Here is a 15,929-nt window from a genome sequence, read left to right as displayed (position 1 = left end):
ACACTTATCCTATTTTCCTGAAAAAGGTGGGGTGTGTATAGGGGGAGGTTCGCTTATTAGATAGAATATGGCGATTGTATAGGGGGAGGTTCGCTTATTAGATAGAATATGGCGATTGTATAGGGGGAGGTTCGCTTATTAGATAGAATATGGCGATAAAAAATAAAGCTTTCACAAAATTACTGGTGTATTTAAATAAGACAGGCAAATTTTCGACTCTGACAGTATTGTTTTTTCTCAACAGAGACAATAGTGTGATGTCATATTTATTATGATGTCACAATAGAGTTATGACATGTGTCTTGCAATATTAATATGATATTGTCATATGTCAGGGTAGAAAAGGCCAGTTACGCGATAAAAAAACTGAACTAGAAACATGCATATTTCTGGTCTGAAGTGCGTTAATTGAGTGTAACAGAGCATTTGTTATAGTTGTGAGATAATGCATGCACCAAAAACTTTGTGCACATGCCGACCACATACTGTGCAATACATCATCTGCACACTTCATCATGAGACCAAACACACAAACGATGCTGTATCTGTAGACATAGATTTTTTCTGTATAAAATGATTGGAAAATGAAAGTACATGTACATGCAATACATCATATGCACACTTCATCATGAGACCAAACACACAAAGCGATGCTGTATCTGTAGACCTAGATTTTTTCTGTATAAAATGATTGGAAAATGAAAGTACATGTACATGCAATACATCATATGCACACTTAATCATGAGACCAAACACACAAAGCGATGCTGTATCTGTAGACATAGATTTTTTCTATATAAAATGATTGGAAAATGAAAGTATATGAACATGCAATACATCATCATCTGCACAATGAGACTTTCTGGTGAGCCCAAACACACAAACAATACCATGTCTCTAGTTGAGTGGTACACTGGTGTTTGACACACTTACCTCTCATCTACATAGCCGAGTTCAATTGCCTGATCTGACTTGTGAAGTTATGAGGTCACTTACCTGACCATGGGGGTTTTCCCAGGGTACTCTGGTTTCCTCCCATAGTAAGACCCCTCTGGTGCTTCCATCCAGGGAGCCAACAAGCGTGATTATTATAAGTTGACATAACTTGTTTCTCAATTGTTGCAAGATAAATAAAGATTACTCTTACATCTGTAAACACATATATAAATTCTTTCTCATGCCACAGATTCCTTACTTTTCCTTTAAATTTTCTAAAGGAAACCATTACAGAATTTTAGGATAAGTTTTCAACCAAATTTTCCCCCCTTAAATCCAATATTGTTTTTCAATGGAAAATTTTCAAGTTAAAAGGAATAGTGATAAATTCAGGGCCAGCTGTATCAACATTAATAATTAACATTATTCCACAAACTTTATCATTTCTATTTTTTAGGTTTTGCTGCGATTCCCGCTGGAGGCGGAGGTACATTCCTCGGAGGGTACCTGGTGAAACGGTACAAGCTTAGAATGAAAGGAATCATCCGTCTGTGCCTTGGGCTGACACTACCATCTCTGATACTGGCACTTTGTTTCATCATACATTGTCCAAACCAGGCATTCACAGGGGTCAATGTACCATACAGGGAAATGCAGAACAGGTTTGTTTCTATATCACAATGGTTAAAATTACCCTCCAGCCCAACAGGTTACATTAGTCTCTTACAAGTAAAACCAGGGGGACTATAGGTTTCCTCCCGTCTGTCCGTCCGTCCACTCAGTTTTCCACATTTTTCTCCGGTCCATCCGTCCACTCAGTTTTCCACATTTTTCTCCGGTCCATCCGTCCACTCAGTTTTCCACATTTTTCTCCGGTCCATCCGTCCATTCAGTTTTCCACATTTTTCTCCGGTCCATCCGTCCACTCAGTTTTCCACATTTTTCTCCGGTCCATCCGTCCACTCAGTTTTCCACATTTTTCTCCGGTCCATCCGTCCATTCAGTTTTCCACATTTTTCTCCGGTCCATCCGTCCACTCAGTTTTCCACACTATTCTCAGCCATGCCTCAAGGTATCTTGATTAAAGTTGGTATGTAACTTTATTATCAGTAGCAACAGATCTAGTGCAAATTTCAGAGTTTTTGGGTCAAGGTAGTTGGAGCAGGTAGTGGACATGTATTGCTTTAGCAGTACCCAGAATGCTAGTTACACCTGCCCTCTTCCTGTTTCTTTACCTCAAAGGTTAAATTACTCCATTACTGCACCTCCACCCCAACAGGGGTTAAATTATTACACCTCCACCTCCTTCCCCCCTGGCCTGCTTTACCACAAGGTGTTACCCTTTGCCCCTCACAGGGTTATTATTACCCCTGCCCTACGTATACACTACAGGGGTGAGTCAACCCCTATATAGGTTATCACAGCTTCTTTTCTGTAGGAGGTATGACACTATATCTGTATAAATGAACCATAAGAGACAAAGACCAATTACAAACCACCATGAGTAATGCTTTATCAATATACTCCTGATATATAAGTATGCTATATCTGGGATCTCAGTTGATTTTGTTTTGCTGAGGTTAGTTTATACACTTTACATTCTCTAGTAAAGATGATTTTATGTTCGACCAGGACGAGTAGTATCGGAGCAGTAGAAGCTTGTCATCAGTCATGTGACTGTTCACATGACGAGAAGTATCACCCCGTGTGCGGGAGTGACGGAAGTATGTACTTCTCTCCTTGTCACGCAGGCTGTACCACCGTTACCGGGGACATGAATTCTCGGGTAAGTATACAAAACAAATATAAAAATTTAATTCCCATGTCATAATGTCAATTACAATACCGCCACTGGGCACATCAATTTCTGAAGACTGAAGGATTCAAGCAGAAAGCAAATGTTATAGATTGAACCTTGCCAATAAAAAGCACATGTTTCAGACTCATAGTTTCTTCTGTTTTACCAAAGTAACTGAAGTTCACCATTCTCCTATAGGCTGTAAAAATGTATGAAAATCATTCAGGCCCAACCACGACGAGATTTTCTCTTGATTCTCTGGTTTTCTCTCTTGTGAATGTTCCATCTGTCCTTCAATCTATCCCAGCTTGATATTATACATCATAAAAATTATATTTGTTCCGTACTTGTTTTGAAAGAATAAATGTTTTGATGATACTGTACGTGTTATTAGGTATACCATAACTGCAGCTGTATAAACCCTACGTCCCAGGACAGTCAGCAGGCAGGCGATGGCAAGTGTGAAACTGCCTGTTGGCTCCTGCCAGTCTTCATGCCCATATTTGGATTACTTATGCTGCTGACCTTCACCTCAAGCATGCCAGCACTCGCAGCCACCTTAAGGTAAGACATTAATTATACTGCCCTAATTAGGATCGATGTGATGAGTATAGTCACAGCCACCTTAAGGTCAGATATTGATTATACTGTCCTAATTAGGATCGATGTGATGAGTATAGTCACAGCCACCTTAAGGTAGGACATTAATTATACTGTCCTAATTAGGATCGATCTGATGAGTATAGTCACAGCCACCTTAAGGTAGGACATTAATAATACAGTCCTAATTAGGATCGATGTGATGAGTATAGTCACAGCCACCTTACGGTAGGACATTAATTATACTGTCCTAATTAGGATCGATCTGATGAGTATAGTCACAGCCACCTTAAGGTAGGACATTAATAATACAGTCCTAATTAGGATCGATGTGATGAGTATAGTCACAGCCACCTTAAGGTAGGACATTAATTATACTGTCCTAATCTAACGATATGACATGACATATCACCTCAATTTGTATGGCAGGTGTCGTCGTGACCTCGATTTGTATGGCAGGTGTCATCATGACCTAGATTTGTATGGTGGGTGTCATCGTGACCTAGATTTGTATGGCTGGTGTCGTCGTGACCTAGATTTGTATGGCTGGTGTCGTCGTGACCTCGATTTATATGGCGGGTGTCATCGTGACCTAGATTTGTATGGTGGGTGTCATCGTGACCTAGATTTGTATGGCTGGTGTCGTCGTGACCTCGATTTATATGGTGGGTGTCGTCGTGACCTAGATTTGTATGGCAGGTGTCATCCTGACCTAGATTTGTATGGTGGGTGTCGTCGTGATCTAGATTTGTGTGGGGGGTGTCGTCGTGACCTAGATTTGTATGGCGGGTGTCGTTGTGACCTAGATTTGTATGGCAGGTGTCGTGACCTAGATTTGTATGGCGGGTGTCGTGACATAGATTTGTATGGCGGTTGTCGTCGTGACCTAGATTTGTATGGCGGGTGTCGTGACCTAGATTTGTATGGCGGGTGTCATTGATGAAGCAGCAGACACTTACCCTTCTGAAACACCTGGTCTTAATACTCTTATTCCCATTTCACTGTCAAGGTCATGTGGCTCTTGTTGTTATACAGCTAGCTGTGAAAGACCGATACTTGACTTTGATAATGAATTATGAAGTAGCTGTATATAAGTATTTTGTTTATTTTATTTTAGGTGTGTGCCTCCAGATGACATTGATAATGAATTATGAAGTAGCTGTATACAAGTATTTTGTTTATTTTAGGTGTGTGCCTCCAGACGAACGATCTTTTGCCCTAGGTATACAGTGGATTATTGCCAGGTGTCTGGGTATGTATTCTGTAAAATACTAAAAATGAATTGACTCACTGTCAATTTGATTTCTTGAGGGGGTGCTTTTTGGTTTTTTTCTTGGATAGAGAGAAAGAAAAGTTGCAAACAAGAAAATGCTTTGTACCTTAAACCAACAGAGAAATGTTTGGTCCATTTCATAATTTCGATGAAAATTGCATCATTATTACTCTAAACTTTGTGTAAGCCCTTAGAAATTTAACCCACGAATATAAATACATGTATGCAGTATCTCAAACTGTTTTACTTTTTCCCAAATTGAACAAATAGCTTTCAGGTATCTAAATGTATTACATATATCACAGTTGTCTCCCCTTATCCTCATTGGTGGGTCATAATCATGTGGAGTTAATGATTTATAATTTTGATTCCCTGATATCATTAGACACGTCAGGTTATTAGTTTCTTATGAGGTCAATATTAAATTTCCATGCCTTAATTATAATTACACTGCCCACATATATAGCTAATACCTTTTTCATGATGTTTTCATATCTATAATGTTTGATATAACAATTAGTGACTTTTAAAAACATGATTTTATAAACCTGAAAAGTTATATTGACCTAGAATAAGGCACATTGATATTTTTAACAGGTTCATATAATTGTATATTTATTTTAACAAGTCCATAATTGATAAATATTTATAAGTCCTAAATATTTGATTCATGTTTCATCATAGGTTCCATCCCTGGGCCGATTTTGTTCGGGAAGTTGATAGACATGTCCTGTGTGCTTTGGCAGAGGGATTGTGGGCAGGATGGATCCTGCTTTTTCTACGACAATAAGAATATGAGCAATAATCTGCTATCGGTTGGACTCGTCGGAAAGTTTTTCTCCACTTTATTTTTTCTCCTGGCCCTAGTCCTCTACAGGGGTTCACCACTAGAGGGCAGTGCTGACTCCGAAGACAAAGAAAGTGGTGACACCTTCTCTATCATCCAAAGATTTACCAAAAGAGACTATTCAACATGGGCACCGTCAAAGGGAGACAACCCAAAGTATAGATACAATGACATCATCTCTACAGGATGAATTACCTAATAATAATGATATCATGTTTATAGACAGTGATGATGTCATTGAAGGGGATACAGTATTAGCAACACAGGATATGGGTTTGTTGACTTGAAATTTTATTTATTAATTTAATTAATTTGTTAGACTAATTTAAATTAACGTTTTTAAATCTCTATATGATATTTTCACTTTTACAATTGTAATTTTTTAATACTTTTTATGTCTATTTCTATTTATGAGGAATATGGTTTCTTCTGATAGAAAGAAAAACATTCAATCATCTCTTAATTGTGTAGTTGAACTAAGCCTATTTACATGGTGTTACTTGACAATATTAACATTTTGAATTTTACTCATCAGAGACTCGGAACATGGAGTACATGTAGTGAATGGTATTACTTGATAATATCAACATTTTGAATTTTACTCATCAGAGGCAAATAAGAACATGGAGTACAAGTAGTGAATGGTATTACTTGATAATATTAACATTTTGAATTTTGGTATACGTGTAGTGAACAGGGATGCTTGACAATATGTATATCATAATGATAGTACTGTATTATTTATACACAGTACTTCAACTGAACCAAGTGGCCTGTGTTATTAGCTATGAAGGTACATGTGGATCAGACATATTTAATGTACTTATGAATAATATCATCACATCTGGGATTAGTGCCTGTGTACCAATGCCATTCTGGTGTGACATATGGCACCATCATTATATCCACCATCTCTTCAATGGACAGCTATGATTCCAGAATTTCATTTCTATTGTAAAGTGGAGAGTAGGTCACCTTACTAGCTCAAGCTAGCAGGGATTTCCCTTTAGCACAGTTGCTGCCTATACATGTCTGCTCAGAGAGCAAGAGGTCTATGCTAGTTTGAGGCCAGGGCAGGGTATTTTTCATTACTCCATCCCGTAGCAATGACACTATCAAAGAAAAATCAGAAATTTATCGATTTGATAAAACTTTTATACCTTCACACTGAAATATGAGAAGTCACTTTTGGTGTTGACCAATCAGAATGGTGGTTTCTAAACTTTAGTTTTTTACAATTACAAAACAAGTATATCAGCTTATATTAATCACTCCTGTTGAGTATACCTGTATTGTATTCAAAATGGCCACCATTATCTCTTGTTGTCAAGCACAATATCTTATCAGAATATGGGATCAATATTAACTTATGTGTACATGAAATATCCCAGAGACAAGTTATCATTTTTCATTTTCATCATTTTCGATATTAAAATTGAATAAAAAATAATTGCATTTCCATTGAATATAATTTATTTGTTAGGTGTGTGACAGAATGAACTGCCATGTTCTGCCATTTCTTGTGTAATATGAATGATATATCTCAAAGGAGAATATTAAATACAGTCAAACCTGTCTTAAGTAGTCACCCATGGGACAGACAGAAATTGGCTATTAAAATTGGGTTCATCATGTTCCACACGGTTTGCATGATAACGCTTAATCCTCGACACGAGAAGTGTGAAGGGTCCGAGGGTGAAGATTTTTGTAAACAAAACAAATTACGTGACGACCAATAAAAAATCTGTTCATGTGATCATCTCGGCTGTTTACATCCGGACACAATGGTCACTTATATAATACGGGATGAGATAACGACTAGGGCCAGATTTCCGTGACCACTGGCCGTGTTAGACAGGTGACCGTTTATTTAAGGTTCATTATATAGTGTCTTCCATCAGATGGACCACAGACTGGCCCCCTACGGAGGTGGCTGCTTATTCAAGGTAACAAATCAAGCAGTTTTGACTGTATTTTATATTTACCAGAAAAATAACAAAATATTACAAGGTCCATTTCTGGTAAATTATTGTATGCTACTTGAACAAATATTTTTATTTGTTTTTGTTATTTATATGGAGTTATTTATGCACAGATAGTGTACATAGTTAATTAAATTAAGATTGATCTGTGTAAGGTCAGAAAGATGGAATCAGTGATTTTCTAATTTGCATATGATTATGAATGTTACACAACTTGACTCGACTGAACACCTGCAGCTAGTTAGCTCAAATGGTTAGAGCATCTGCCTAGAGTTCAGAAGTCCTAGGTTCGAGTTCCAGTCTGGTTGTCGCATTTTTTCTCTCCTATTACATTTGGGGCCCAAATAAATACCCAAAAGGTGGTATAGGGTGTCGTGTTTGTCTTTGGCGTCAAATACTTTGTTGAAGGACGGAACTGGGCTGGGCTGAGCGCTAGTGGCCAGGTAGCTCAAGTGGTTAGAGGGTCCATCTAGAGTTCGGAGGTCTCCGGTTTGAGTCCTGATCTGGTCCTTGCATTTTCCTCTCCTGTTACATCTGGGGCCCAACTAAAATACCCAAGAAGGAGATAGAGGGTGTCATGTTTGTCTTCAGGGCTGAAGACTTTGTTGAAAGAGGGAGGAATGTACCCGAACTGGACTAGGCTGAGCACCAGTGGTCAGGTAGCTCAAATAAAGTATCGGTCTAGAGTTCGGAGGTGCCAGGTTCGAGTCCTGGTTTGGTTGTTACATGTCCCTGTTACATTTATGATATATTTGTTGTGTACAGTATTGCAGTGTTAATGGTGCACTTGCTGGGCTAAATATAGCATATTCATGAATAGATGTTTTTTGGCCAAAACAATTTCACTGTTGTAAAATTAAAATGTTTTTACCTGTTCCTTCATGTTGTATGGATGTTTTGTAAACCGTATTTGACCTAATAAGTGCACACCCACCTTTCAGGGAAAGAGGATGAGTGTGTTTGTTAAAACCTATATAAAATATTCCTTACTTCACTGATCTGCTTATATAATTTTTAGTCTTGTAACCAAATTTTCAAGATAGATTTCATTTCGTAAAGGTAAATGGAAATAGAAAAAAAAACGAAAAAAACTATAACATTTCTACCCTGACACTTTTTCCTGTACATGGTTTTATTAAGCACATCCCTTTTGTGTTTTGTAAGCCCACAGTGCACTTATTAGGTCAAATACGGTAAAGATTTTTGATTTTTCAATAGTCATCATTATGTTTTTATAGATCATCAAGGCATTAAATTATTAAATGAATTTTATATCTTTCACCATTTTTAAACAAGTGTTTGTCATACAAATGGAGACAATACATTCCATTGAGTCAAATGTAATTTTATTACTAACTGTTGTCGCAGTTAAAGAATGCATGGATCACCTCATGGCACATTAAAAAAAAATATTATTGTACAATGAAACCTGTCTATACCGACATCAACAGAGACTGAATCTTTACTACAGTATTAAAAAACCTTAAAGAAACCGAGTCTTTAGGTTGAAAAAAAAACAGCATCAAAAACCTGTCTATACCAACATCCAAAGAAACTGAATATTTAGGTAGGAAAATATAATGTCAAAAACCTGTCTATACCGACATAGAAAGAAACTGAATCTTTATGTTGGAAAATACAGTATCAAAAAACCTATCTATAACATCATCAAAAGAGACTGAATCTTAAAGTCCGAAATTACAGTGTCAAAAACCTGTCTATACCGACATCAAAAGGAACTAAATCTTGAGTTCAGAACAATACAGTGTACACCAACTTGTCTCTGTAGGTCAGATAAGAGAGTGTCAACCAACCTGTCTATACCGACATCATTCGGTCAGATATAGTGTCAGTAAAGACAGGTGTCATTGTATACGACTGTTGGTGAATTTTATTATATCTATGTAAGAATACCTATTTATATTCGAGATAACGAGATGCCAACTTACCGTATTTGTCTGACAATGAGGCCATGCCAACTTACCATATTTGTCTGACTATAAGGCCATGCCAACTTACAATATTTGTCTGACAATAAGCCTGTCAACTTACCATATTTGTCTGACAATAAGGCCATGCCAACTGACCATATTTGTCTGACAATAAGCCCATGCCTGGTTACCATATTTGTCTGACAATAAGCCCATGCCTGGTTATAAGTAAAAATATTTCCCATTGTACTGCAATAAGCCCACTGCTTCCTTTGATTCTAAATATACATGTAAGACTTAAAAATATAAACTTTGTTTATTTTACAACAATTTCAAAACAAGTTATAGCAACTTATATCAATCACTATTGTTTGGTCTTGATGGAAGAGTGAGAGGTCTTACTGTGGGACGAAACTGGAGTACCCGGGGAAAAGCCCATGTGGTCGGGCAATATTGCAGCATAATGATTTAGTTTATTTATATATACATAATGTATTTTTCTGTGTATGTTAATTGACTGTTTTTGTATTCTAATTGAAATAATATATGTTTAAACATAAAGTGCTTAAATGCTTGTGCAATAGGTCATTGTTAATGTCTCCATTTCAACCAAGTTTATCAAAATGTCTGTATTCTTGTGTAATTTTGTATTCATGGTACAATTTAGATATTTGTATTTTTGTGTAATTTTGTATTTTGTGTAATTTTGTATTTTTGTGTAATTTTGTTTTGATGTTGTGATTTAAATATTTGTATTTTTATGTAATTATGTATTTTTATGTAATTATGTATTTTTGTGTAATTTTGTACTGATGTTGTGATTTAAATATTTGTATTTTTGTGTGATTCTGAATTTTGTGTAATTCTATACTGATGCTGTGTTTTAAATATTTGTGTTTTTTGTGTAATTTTGTATTTTTTGTAATTTTGTGAAATTTTGTACTGATGTGATTTAAATATTTGTATTTTTGTGTAATTTTGTACTGATGGTGTAATTCAAATATTTGTAATTTTGTGTGATTCTGTACTGGTGTAATTTAACTATTTGTATTTTTGTTTAATTTTGTACTGAAGGTGTAATTATATATTTGTAATTTTGTGTAATTTTGTATTTTTTGTAATTTTGTGAAATTTTGTACTGATGTGATTTAAATATTTGTATTTTTGTGTAATTTTGTACTGATGGTGTAATTTAAATATTTGTATTTTTTGTGTGATTCTGTACTGGTGTAATTTAAATATTTGGATTTTTGTTTAATTTTGTACTGAAGGTGTAATTATATATTTGTAATTTTGTGTAATTTTGTATTGATGGCATAAGGATTTGTAATTAACAAAGTCTAAGATTCTGTTTTATAAGATCTTTTAATGTTTATGTAAAAGTGGAATGTATTTGTTTACAATTTTATAAAATCTTAGTAATTGTGTGATTTTGTAACAAGTAAAATGTTTTATGTTTGTGGTTTTGTAACAAGTTAAATGTTTGTGGTTTTGTAACAAGTTAAATGTTTGTGGTTTTGTAACAAGTTAAATGTTTGTGGTTTTGTAACAAGTTAAGTGTTTGTGTTTATGTGGTTTTGTAACAAGTTAAGTGTTTGTGTTTATGTGATTTTGTAACAAGTGACGTGTTGGTGATTTTGTTACAAGTTAAGTGTTTGTGGTTTTGTAACAAGTTAGTGTTTGTGTTTATGTGATTTTGTAACAAGTTAAGTGTTTGTGTTTGTGGTTTTGTAACAAGTTAAATATTCATATTTGTGTGGTTTTGTAACAAGTTAAATGTTTGTTTTTGTGATTTTGTAACTAGTAATAGCAAAGTTACTTTGTACCGACATGGTATGTGGTGCTATATCTTGAAATACTCAACCCTGAATGTAGAGACAAACTCTGAACAGTCGACAAACAGATCATTTAGAACAGATGATCGATTACAAGAGTAACATGAACATTACTGTCATTTTAGCAGAACTTGAATATATAGTGACAGAACAATTCTCTTAACAAAGATGTTTTTTTTAATAGAGGTCTTCATTTTACAGGGGTGGTATTTTTATAGATGTGTTCACATAACAAGGCTTGTCTCTTTAAAGAGGTATTCACATAATGGAGGTGGTCTTTTTAAAGAGGTATTTGCAAAACAGGAACTTTCTCTTTATAGAGGTTTTCACAGAAGAGGGTTGATCTCTTTATAGAGGTGCTCACAAAATGGAAGTGGTCTCTTTATAGAGGTGCTCACAAAATGGAGGTGGTCTCTTTATAGAAGAGTTCATATAATGGAGGTGGTCTCTTTATAGAGGTATTTACACAGCAGGAGTTTTTCTCTTTATTGACATTTCAAATAATAGGGATGGTATCTTTATAGAGGTTTTCAACAAACAGGAGGTGGTCTCTTTATAGAGGTGCTCACAAAATGGAGGTGGTCTCGTTAAAGAGGTATTTATATAACAGGAGCAGTTTCTTTATGAAGGTTCACAAAATGGAGGTGGTCTCTTTAAAGAGGTTCTCACAAAATGGAGGTGGTCACTTTATAGAGATGCTCACAAAATGGAGGTTGTCTCTTTATAGAAGAGTTCATATAATGGAGGTGGTCACATTTAGGAGTTCACATAATGGATATGGTCTCTTTAAAGAGGTATTTACATAATAGGAGCGGTTTCTTTATGGAGGTTTTCAAATAACAGGGATGGTATCTTTATAGAGGTGTTCATGTACAGGAGTTGGTCTCTTTATCAAGGTATTCATATACAGGAGTTGGTCTTTTTATAGAGGTGTTCATATACAGGAGTTGGTCTCTTTATAAAGGTATTCATATACAGGAGTTGGTCTCTTTATAAAGGTTTTCACATTACAGGGCATGGTATCATTATAGAGGTGTTCACATAACATTTTTGTAGAGGTTATTTCTGTTGAAAAATGATCTCTAGAACATAGTAGTTTTTAAATAGAGGTAGTTAGGCCTAGATATGGTCTGTTATCAGGGGTGATCATAAAGTGGAGGCTGTCTTAAGAGGTGTACTTTTAACAGGGGTAGTATTTTATATCTCCTATCACTGGATTAATAGATTATTCAGGACCCTTTAATAAGATTCATCAGTTTGGATACATAAATATATACATATACAAATTTAATCTTTACATAAGCAGTATATGTAACAATGCGTACAAGTGTTGTATACTGTTTGTGTAAAGATAAACCTGGTATATATTATAATTCAGGACCTTGTGATTACATACAAATGTTCTGTTTTGTAAATATATTCAAAATAACACATGGCATGAACTCTACCAGAAATATACATGTAGGGCCATTGGCTTATTTTGTATTAACCTGTAAATCATTTGGGTTTTCCAGTGCAATTAACTCGCCCCGGAATGACTGTTTATAATAACTTACATCTGTTGTATATACTTTATTTATTTTACACAATTGGAAAACAAGCTACATGTATACCAACTTATCCTAGTCATACGTTTAGGCCCTGATGGTGGTCCTACAGGTGACCTCATATCTTTACATGTCCGAATCACGAAGGTGAAAGACACGGGCTACTGCTGTACCACCCGACCACACTTGCATCAATTATCGCTCCATTTAATCAAATTAAAGTAAATTCTAAATTTTAGTTAATTTGGTTATTGAATAAGTTAATCTAGTTATTGAATCAGTTTATTTGGTTGACATTGAAAATCTTTAGAAATGTAAAATATGCAATCTAATTGAAATTTTTCTAAGGACATTGTAAAGAGTAATTATAAGCTTCAAAATTTGTTCTATAAATCTATAATTGGTTGATATCTTCTTTTTGTTACTATTCATTCAAAAGTTTCACAAAATACATAATTACGCATAATTTCATTTAGATTAGAAAACCACCTTAGAACGTTTTTGAAAGATGAATATGACACATTTCTATAGTATAGTTTTGACATAAAATTGTAACAAAGCATGTCTATTTGAGATATGTGCTGACCTATTCTAATTTTTTTTTTAATCTTCTTATAAGCTGATGACTACCATTATCCATTGAATTACTAGTGGAAAATGCCAACATATGCTGTTTTTACTGTCTGGTAATGGGCTGATGTCTCACTTGGGTTATACATTACATGTGACCCCTGGGCTTATTGTAAGATATATATGTTAATTTATCTGTAGTTTATATAACTTTGACCATCAATGTGCTCAAGTTGTGCTTACATATCACAAACCAGTATTATATGGTGCTATTATTATATCAGATTTTATGTATATTTTGAATAAAAGATAGATTTTCGAAGAATTCCAAGTGTTCAGCGATTCATTTTGAACAGATTTTAAATTATCTTCACATGTGTACAAGTGTTTAAGATACATGTACATTGTATTCAAGTTTCATTAATCCAGTCACCACTAAGCTGGTTGGGTCACTAACAAGTCACCACTAATCTGTTTGTCCCACTATCCAGCCACCACTAATCTGGTTGTGTCACTATCCAGTCACCACTAATCTGGTTGTGGCATGATCCTGTCACCACTAATCTGGTTGTGTCACTTACAAGTCACCACTAATCTGGTTGTGTCACTATCCAGTCACCACTAATCTGGTTGTGGCATTATCCAGTCACTACTAAGCTGGTTGTGGCACTATCCAGTCACCACTAATCTGGTTGTGGCATTATCCAGTCACCACTCAGCTGGTTGTGGCACTTATAATCCAGTCACCACTAATCTGGTTGTGTCACTATCAAGTCCCCACTAATCTGGTTGTGGCATTATCCAGTCACCACTAAGCTGGTTGTGGCACTTATAATCCAGTCACCACTAATCTGGTTGTGTCACTATCCAGTCACCACTAATCTGGTTGTGGCATTATCCTGTCACCACTTATCTGGTGGTGGCATTATCCAGCCACCACTAATCTGATTGTGGCATTATCCAGCCACCACTAATCTGGTTGTGTCACTATCCAGTCACCACTAATCTGGTTGTGGCATTATCCTGTCACCACTTATCTGGTTGTGGCATTATCCAGCCACCACTAATCTGATTGTGGCATTATCCAGTCACCACTAAGCTGGTTGTGTCACTATCCAGTCACCACTAATCTGGTTGTGTCACTATCAAGTCACCACTAATCTGGTTGTGGCATTATCCAGTCACCACTAAGCTGGTTGTGGCACTTATAATCCAGTCACCACTAAGCTGGTTGTGTCACTATCCAGTCACCACTAATCTGGTTGTGGCATTATCCTGTCACCACTTATCTGGTTGTGTCACTATCCAGTCACCACTAAGCTGGTTGTCCCACTATCCAGCCACCATATAATCTGGTTGTTCCACTATCAAGCCATCACTTAATTGTCAAACTATCAAAATGAACAGGCTTACTGCCAATCCAAGGTTTGCTGGGACCATGATCAAATTCTGTACTTATTCAATACTCCAATAAATATGATGGCAAAGGTAAAATATGTATGTAATGTCATAATGAGAGATCCTCAAAGAGCTATGCATCTATATGTTACATTGGTCCATGTTTTGTTAAGAACCAAAACTGCTCTATTTACAAAAGGTCTTATCTTTATGATATCATCCATTCAGCACATGCAGTGGTAATGATTTTCAGGATTTTGTTAAGACCAATTATATACAGCCAATGTTCTGTATCATCGTCCATTCAGTAGTTTTAACAGACAACAGATGGTCTTTGGACATTTTAAGCCCCGTCAAAAGACACCATGACGTAGGCTTTTCTAGTGTTCAATGGTGGAGTTAAAAGCCTGTCCAGAAATATTCAGTGAAGACAAGAATTGTGCTCAATAAAACCAATCATAGTAATGGCTTTGGACAGGCGTATCAGGGAAACAAAAATGAAAGCCAGTTATGTCAATATATTCAACAGTTTATTACATAACGACCCTCAACAATAACAATCAACAAATAATTAGTTTTCACCCGGATAAAAATCGGCTGTTACATGGCAACCTTTGATTAGTACTATATTCTGTCTTTTCATAATGCAGAGTTATCTGCTCTTGTGAGCAGGCACGGATTGGTACGTCATATGTTAGAGATAGTAACATCATGAATGTTTGAGAAAACAATGTAATTTTCTCACCCAAGCTAATGACATTACAATCAATAACTGCTCACAAAAGCAGATAACATTATGAAAAGTTGGAATACAATGCCAGAGAGGCATGTTACATGTACGTAGTGTAAGAAACCATGTAACAGTAGATTTTAATCAGATTGTACATTGTCATACCATACTGACCCCAATTTTCATCAAATTTCTTATAATTTTCCACTGGAATGCATTCATGAATTAAGAAGAAAAAAAAATTCAAAAACATTTTCTCATAATTTTATACCATGATATTTATCCTGTATCAAGCCTAGGAAGACACTGCTTATAAACTTCCAACTTAAAGAAAAGGGTGGGCATATTGCAGGACAATGATCTACATGCTTAATTTATTAGCATCTTCATTGAACTGCAATAGACAATGGTGGCTTTATTACAAGGCAAGGTATAGCTAAAACAAAACCACAAAATAATTTCCTATTTGTGATCTACCAGAG

General features: G+C 35.7%; 1 protein-coding gene and 1 long non-coding RNA gene across 2 annotated transcripts in view; both read left to right on the top strand.

Moving 5' to 3' along the window:
* The window catches only part of LOC117316646 (solute carrier organic anion transporter family member 4A1-like), a 46,336-nt gene extending 36,248 nt beyond the window's left edge, over positions 1–10,088 (top strand). The window contains exons 9-13 of the mRNA XM_033871331.1: positions 1,394–1,598; positions 2,569–2,722; positions 3,129–3,298; positions 4,522–4,586; positions 5,292–10,088. Coding sequence (XP_033727222.1) covers positions 1,394–1,598; positions 2,569–2,722; positions 3,129–3,298; positions 4,522–4,586; positions 5,292–5,644 — 947 coding nt within the window. The 3' untranslated portion in view covers positions 5,645–10,088. The remainder of the gene's footprint in view (positions 1–1,393; positions 1,599–2,568; positions 2,723–3,128; positions 3,299–4,521; positions 4,587–5,291) is intronic.
* Positions 10,089–10,138: 50 nt separating this feature from the next.
* LOC117316753 lies at positions 10,139–13,644 on the top strand. The gene is made up of 2 exons (XR_004529995.1): positions 10,139–12,098; positions 12,236–13,644. It is a non-coding gene; the product is annotated as an uncharacterized LOC117316753 (long non-coding RNA).
* Positions 13,645–15,929: the final 2,285 nt, after the last annotated feature.

The sequence above is a fragment of the Pecten maximus genome, chromosome 18 (assembly GCF_902652985.1).
Source record: "Pecten maximus chromosome 18, xPecMax1.1, whole genome shotgun sequence".
Classification (NCBI taxonomy): domain Eukaryota; kingdom Metazoa; phylum Mollusca; class Bivalvia; order Pectinida; family Pectinidae; genus Pecten; species Pecten maximus.
Note: the sequence above shows the minus strand (reverse complement) of the source record. Positions and strands in the feature narration are given on the sequence as shown.